This window comes from Cyanistes caeruleus, chromosome 2, assembly GCF_971803275.1.
Source record: "Cyanistes caeruleus chromosome 2, bCyaCae1.hap1.1, whole genome shotgun sequence".
Classification (NCBI taxonomy): domain Eukaryota; kingdom Metazoa; phylum Chordata; class Aves; order Passeriformes; family Paridae; genus Cyanistes; species Cyanistes caeruleus.
The window spans coordinates 106,221,601-106,228,928 of NC_141702.1; the positions used below are offsets into that span (position 1 = coordinate 106,221,601).

At 52.4% G+C, this 7,328-nt stretch overlaps 1 protein-coding gene across 1 annotated transcript; it reads right to left on the minus strand.

Moving 5' to 3' along the window:
* Positions 1 to 65: 65 nt before the first annotated feature.
* OVOL2 (ovo like zinc finger 2) lies at positions 66 to 7,328 on the minus strand. Its single transcript, XM_086878915.1, has 4 exons — positions 7,088 to 7,328; positions 6,204 to 6,394; positions 3,814 to 4,003; positions 66 to 1,262 (listed from the first exon to the last, which is right to left on the minus strand). Exons 1-4 carry the CDS (start codon positions 7,185 to 7,187, stop codon positions 952 to 954), a joined length of 792 nt encoding a protein of 263 aa, XP_086735041.1. The 5' UTR covers positions 7,188 to 7,328; the 3' UTR covers positions 66 to 951.

Genomic DNA, 7,328 nt, shown 5'->3' on the forward strand with positions numbered 1-7,328 from the left:
TTGTTGTATTAATGAACAGGCACTTGAATATAAAAGAGAAAAAAAAATCCCCAAACACACACACACCATAAAATATGCACAAAATTGCATTTCACCATGACAGAAAATACTTATTTTCAAGTCATTACAGTGCTTTCTTTGCATTTCTGGGTTGCTACTGGTGTATGTTAAAAGGATGTGGTAATAATCTTCAAAGTGAGCATGGCAAGTCCAGGAACATCAGAGCTAAGATTTCACTTGTATATCAACATGATAAAAGTAAGTTCATGGCTTCAAGTACTTAAGACACAACCAAAGGTCTGCCCTAGAATAACATCATTTGCTAGCAGAGAAACTGGGAAGAAAACATTCTGCATCCTTTGGGAAGAGTTCCAGCTCACCTTGGATCACACTTCCATAAATGGTTAGCAGACTGCACAGGGGGCAGAGCTAAGGGTGTTTGCACATTTTAACTCATTTGCTGATACAGTGCACTCCTGTTCTTCAGGCACTTTAATTAATGTTGCATAGAACCATGTACCAGTAGTGCTCTTACCCAAGACTTTTCACCCAAACCTCTCATAAGTAATTCTCATGGGATGTAACAGTTACTGAGTTTACAAAATACACTGGGGAAAGGTGAACTCATTTGTCAGGGGTGTTCAGACTTGTGGTAGAGCTGAAACAGAAAACATGTTGCCCAAGTATCAGCTCAGTAAATACTCCATCCGAGAGGTGACAGCCTTTGCAAGCATTCCATTTTTATTGGCCAGATAAAAAAAAAAGTCTGATGTTTCCATCACAAATGGGAATATTTCTGTCAAGCTGAGGTTTTACCAACATCAAGAGAGTCCCGTTAGCAAAAGTATCCCTTTAATTTCAGGTGTTTCTTTCAAAATGGTTCTTAGAAAAATAATATATATAGTCCTACATGTAAACTTCATTCCTGCCGAGCGCCATGAGCCCCCCGTGTCACTCATCCTTGCCATCCTCTTTGGAGTTCCTCTGCAGGACGGGGCTCAGTTTGGTTTGCAGGACAGCTGCGAGTTTTTTGGAGGTTTTCTTCAGGAAGGCGCTGCCGGGGTGGACGCCGCTGACGTGCAGGTACAGGTCCTCCTGCGTGGGGCCCGTGTAGCCGCAGTCCTCGCACACGTACAGCTTGTCCCTCCGCTGCTTGTAGGCGTACTGCTGCTGCACGCCGTGGATCTTCTTCAGGTGCGACTCCAGCGAGCAGCGCTGCGTGAAGGCCTTGTTGCAAACCTCACACTTGTAAGGACGAATGCCTGCAGCCAGAGAAGAGAGGGGTTACCTGTTATGTCACCTGTAGCCCGAGTCTTGTTTCCTACAGCCAGCCAAGAGCGAGGCTCTGGCACATCAGCTGCCGAGAATGCACCCAGCAACCCAAGGAGCTGCCTCTCTAAACAAAACATCCTCCTTTCAGGCTAAGGTTTTCAGGAATGGGTCGATCTATTTAAGCATAGAAGACCTAGGAATGTTTTGAGAAGGCACAGGCAGGTGCTGAGGATAACAAATGCCCATCAGTGGCTTGGTCCTGAGGCAGCCATTATCAACTCCTGCAAAACTTATTTCAGACCCCTGACTATTTGAAATCCTGTTATTAGGTAAAACTATCAGTTTCAGCTTTTATAATGGCTTTTGTAATGAATGAAAACTTCTGTCTTGGTAAGATTTTATTTTCTCTCTTTTGGTTTAATGGGGCTTCAGTGAACAGCAGTGAATCAGTACAGCGATCCCAAGTGCTTTCATACAATACAGATTTGATGACTGAGATTACAAATTTCTAGAAGAGAAGTGCAGGAAGATGAAAGAAATAACTACTCTGTGTGTTTCCAGAGGAGGGAGAAGAAACTGACTTGTGATTAGAAAGCCCAGACAACCAACATCACAAAAATCAATTTTACCACCAATCAACACTGATTTAACAACAACCCCACAGTGCTTAAAGAGCTGAGGATTTAGCAACACTTGAAAGAACATAAACCAGCATGAATTCTACTTACTAAACTAGATCAGTAAGTTTCCAAGCAAAGACCACCCTTAGAACTGATATAAGGAGTCACACCTAACCCCCTCTTTTCCCTGGTGAAGATCAGATCTATGGTGAGTCAGGCAGAAATGGGTAAACCAGACTCATCTGTTCAGACACTTGTGACTTTGTGATTGCATTAAGTTACCAGACAGGAGCTGATCTTTCTACCAGAAATCCAACCTAATTAAATGTTCCAATAGAAGTTATTGTTCAGTTGAAAGAGGTTATCCCAGTGCACCAGATTAAACTATCGAGACAAAAGTTTCCTAATGCCTGCTGCTGTGAAATTGCTTCATTTCCATTAAACTGCAGTTGGAGAGAAAGCCCAAACCTTCATTAGAATTCACACATAAAAAGCAGTTTCATGCTCATTTGAAGGCAATTTAAACCTCCCCCATCCTTGGTGCCTGCTCCAGCGCTCCACAGGCAGGAACACAAGCACAGAAAGGGTAGTGCCAGGATGGCACAGCCCATCAGAGCTGTGGGAACCTCTTAATCACTTAGGAATCATTTTAAATCATTTAGGAATCATTTTGAATTATTTTGACAGGAGACACTCTTGGATTTATTTTCTGACTCAGTTGAGGGGACAGCTTGAAAAATTACTTCTTTTGGAGGCACTGACTCCACACTCCAGCCTTACCCCAGTGGCAGCTCTCCTCCCCACATGAAAGCTTTGCAAACAAACCCAAACAGCCCAAAACATTACCTCCAGCCAATGCCTTCCCATCCAAACAGCTGTCATTGTTTTGAGGGGCTCTACTACCAAGAAACAGCTCCTGCCTACCAACATCCTTGTGGCACTTCTAGCAGTTCACCAGGGTTAATGGGGCCCTGCAGAGCAAGCTCAAATAATCTCCAGCTCCCATTAGGTGACCACACATCTGGAAAGACAGGATCTGGAAAGATGTGGTGGATGCACCTTCGGGGTGCCCAACAGTGCAAAGCCAAAGCCTTCTGAGCACAGCCAGCTTGGCCCACCAGGAAGCATTGCCTTTGGTGAGGATGGGGTTGATGTTTATTTAAGCCATTGCTTCCATCAAGGAAAAAAAAGGCAATGAAATTGGCAGCATTCTCCCTGCTCCAGGCTGGGTTAAAGACTTCTGGGGAAAGTGAGCTGGATTTGAGGCAACAGAAACACAACCACTGCTATTTGGGATGGACTCAGGAACTGACCCCACTGCAGAGTGGCCACAGACAGCACATCCTCCAGCCTGGGGGAGGCACAGCATGAACCACTGGTTCCTCCACAGACATTTCCAAATCAAGCCAGAATCCCATCCTGCAATCAGCTGCGAAGGCTTTCAGCAGCAAAACTCCCCAGGAAACTGCTGCTCGTGGCCTCTAGAGGGCCACGCGTTTTCACGGAGCTCCTGCCTCCACTGATGGCTGCGCAGGGATAACTGTGCCTGTGGCTCGCTGTCCCGGGGTGCTTATCCCAGGCAGGTTATCCTGGGGAGTTACCCCAGCCTCGCTGCCCCAGGCATGGCAGCACGGGGCTGTGTCTGCACCAGGTGTGCATGGCAGGTCCTGCACCCTCACTGCTTCACACGGATTGGAATAGCTCTCCTCAAATTCCGTAATTCCCAGGACTTCTCTCTGTCCACGCTCAAGTCTTCCCCTTTTCCCCTTTTTAGTGCGTCCCCACTATTTTCTGCAAATGTCATTAACCGGGACTTCGTGTTACGATCTTGCCAGGTTACCCCCACCCTCTCCTTGCCCTTGCTCCATCCCACCCCCTCTCCCCGGAGCCTCCCGCGGGTCCCCAGGGAACGCATTCTCACCAGTATGGGTCCGGACATGCCTTTTCAGATCAAAGGTGTCGTTGAAGCCTTTTCCACAGAAGGTGCACAAGTGTCTCTTCACCTGGCTGTGGCACTTGATGTGTCGGTTGAGCATCCTCTGCAGGCGAAAGCCTTTGCCACACAGCTCGCAGCTATGCAGGGTGGCATCACTGCAGGTGCCAGTGGTGAACTGAGGAGTGGGAGAGGACTGTGTGAGCATTGGGATGAGCAACAGGGGACCAACAGAAGAAAAAAAGCAAAACAAGCAGGGCTTATTGGGGCGTTAGGGAAAAAAAAAAAAAAAAGGGGGGGAGGGTGGGTATATATTAAAAATTAAAAGTGAAAGCATTCAAGATTTTTCTGCTGGGTGAAACCTTCATGCTTTCCTGGCAATCAAGCAGCGGACTTAATGTGCACAGTTTGGGACTGAGGCATCTCTGGCCAGCTTGGATTCAGAGGTTAAAACAAATTCTGTGTAGCAGTTTCCTTCCAGAGGTAGCAACGCTTATCCAGCTACATCCATGAACACAAGGGCTTAGGCTCCAACTCCCTCTCTGTGGGACCACACACGTGTGTTTGCTCCTGCACTCAGCTGATACCCTGGATGGAGAAGGGAAGTCCTCTCTGGTGCAAGAGAGTTGTTTTATGTGCTGCCTTTGTTAGTCACGCTGCCAACTGCTCCAGGTCCCTCAAAAACCAGCCAGCAGTGATAAAAAAGGTGGTTTTGGAGAGATAAACCCAAGGCACGTTGTGCTGACTCAGCAGAGACTGAAACAATGGCCCTAATCTTCCCCCGTTGGTGTCCCCGGCTCGTTAATTAACAGCAAAGCGACATTAGGGGGTAATCTCATTCCCGCTCAGAGCACCGAAAGCATTGCGCCAACACCATGGCATATATCTTGACTAAATAAGACACCGATGGTTCAGCTCCTGGGAAGATCATTCCTTCAGAGGGAAGGCTTAATGTCTGGAAAATGTAAATACTGCGCTGCTGGTTTAATTATTCCTGGTGGAATAAACACGGACATGACCCCTGTTAGACGCCCGGGATGAGGGAAAGCCAGCAGAGCAGACAGGACCACGTGCACACATCCATCGGCTGAAAAAAACACCTCTGCTGAAACGAGGTTTTACTGTGACAGTCAGGAATAACCCAGGTTAAACTATACAAAGTAGGTTAAAGTCAAACAGCAGCAGGGAGGGCTTTTAGAAAGACAGGAATACGTCCGTTCTTTTTCCTGAAGTGCCAGTTCCTTTCACCGCTCCTCCTCCTCTGCTTACTACCGAAGCAACGCTACTCGAAATTGTAAAGAAAGATTAAATAAAACGGCAGCTGTGAAACCACGAGGTGTGAAACTGGAGGGGGAGCCATCTGGGAAGAATCTGTTGGGCAACAGGGCTATGACTCCACCTCAATCATCTGCATATAGCCGAGGTGAAATCTAATCATGAGACTGAAGAACACGGTGACTGAAAAGCTGTCAGCCCGGCACAGACAATGGTAATTTTTACAGCTCCATCCAGCAAAGCAGCAGCCAGGGTTTAACGAGGTGTTAACTACCAGTGGTAAACACATCTCCTTCTGCCTAGCACTGGGGTGGCCTGGCTCCACCTCTGCTGAGGGGATCCTGGATGCTCAGAGAGAGACTCGGCTCTGTTTGCAAGCTCCGTGTTGAGTTCTCAGGTACCACGACGACCTGAGGACCGTGATCAATTTGCCTTCTCAGCCTTGGGAGGGAAATCACTGCCCTGCTCTGCAGGTTGTGCCCAGGAAACGCCCAGACAGGCAGAGCTCCTGCCCATGCAGCAGGGACGCTCTTCAGTCAGTGGACAGATGACTGCTTCATTTCACCCAAGGTCTACCTCAAGGTGGCAATGGTCTTTCACAGCTACGGAGGAGAACCTTTAGCTGCTTCTTGATAGCCCAAGGTGGGAGGGGGAAAGCGTGAAGAGGCACCCCAGCCTTCTCGGTGAAGGCTTGAGTACAACCTAGAAGGCAGCTTTTAAGGAGGCCCCACGCTAAGGAACAAGATCCACCCACGCACCATGGGGCATGACTTCTAGCTGCCAGGGCTGGTCCTTCCTGGCTGGGTTCAGAGCTCCTGCGGGACCCGAGCCAAGCAGGTCAGGGGCAGCACGTCCCAGGCAAGGATAAGAGAAGGCAAAGGGCACTGGAAGATTATGGCACATCGCTTACGAAGCTTTCCCTGCTGCTGCCATCCTACGGCCGGCTGCTCCACCTCGGTGCGCAGGACAGGTGCTGTCACCACTAGCGAAGAGAGCCCGAGGGACTGTTGTCACCTGGTGTCCCCGGTCAGCGGCCAGGCCGTGACCTTGAACTGGGGTCACCCCACTGCCAGAGAAGAGATGGTTGGGATGCGAGCGGTTACCTTGATTTTTGACCTGACCATGGGGCGCTTGATGGCCAGGTCCAGCAGCATCCCCCCGCCCGTGCCCAGCTCGCCGGGGGCGGGTTGGGGCGTCGGGGGGTCGCTGGGCTCGGCGTCCCGGGTCCCGCTGCTGCCGCTGCTCTCCAGGCTGCAGCTGTCTTCGTAGCCCAGCAGCACGCAGCCGATCCCGCCTGCAACGGGGTGGGGATGCGATAAAGCGGGGGGACCCCGGAGCCGCGGGCAGGGCGGGGAGGCGGCGGGCGGGAGCCGGCGGGCCCCGGTGTTTAACCTGCGGGCGGGCCGCTGGCGGCGGGGGAGGATCCCCGGCTCACGCTGCAATCGGAAACTCAAACACGAACGGTCCCAAAGTTCAAACAAGCCACTCCGCCGCCTTCCCGTTATACCCCGGGCAAGGGCAGGAGGAGCGGGAGGAGGAGGAGGAGGAGAGGGGGAGACCAGGAGTACATCACCCTCCCCCCGCCCCCCCGCCCTGGGTCTTTCCTTCTCCTCCCCCAGCCACCTTTCTCATGCAAACGAGGTTTCCCACCTTCCCGGACACACACACACACACATACATTCCCCCCCCCGCCACCCCCAGCTCCCCACGCCGCCATCCCCGGGGGCTCCCCGGGATGGGAGACGCTGCCAGGCATGGGGGCAGCACGGCCCGGCGGGGCCGGCACCTCTGCCGCTGCCCGGGGACTTTTCCCCCGAGTGTTGTCCGTGTCCCCTCCGCCGCGTTTCGCACAGCTCTCTCGAAGTCGCCGCCCGCCCCCTCGGGGCTGCCCCGGCCAGGCAAAGCTCCCTCCCCAAGCCGCCCCCTCCGCCGACCGCGGGGACCCCGCTCCCTCCGTCCCGCGGGGCGGCGGCCGCCGGCGCCTTACCTGGGATGTAGGTGTCGGCTCTCTCCTCGTCGGGCAGCCCATCCCAGCTGCGCACCGCCGGCTGCGGGCTCCGGCGCTTCACCAGGAAGGCTCTGGGCATGGCGAGGGCAGGGGGCACGGCTGGGCAGGGAGCGGAGCGGCCGCTTCAGCCCCGCCGCCCGGCCGCAGCCCGACGGGGCGCGGGCGCTGCGCTGCCGTCCGGGGGAGCGGGACCGCACGCACCGGGCAGAGCCGCTGAGGC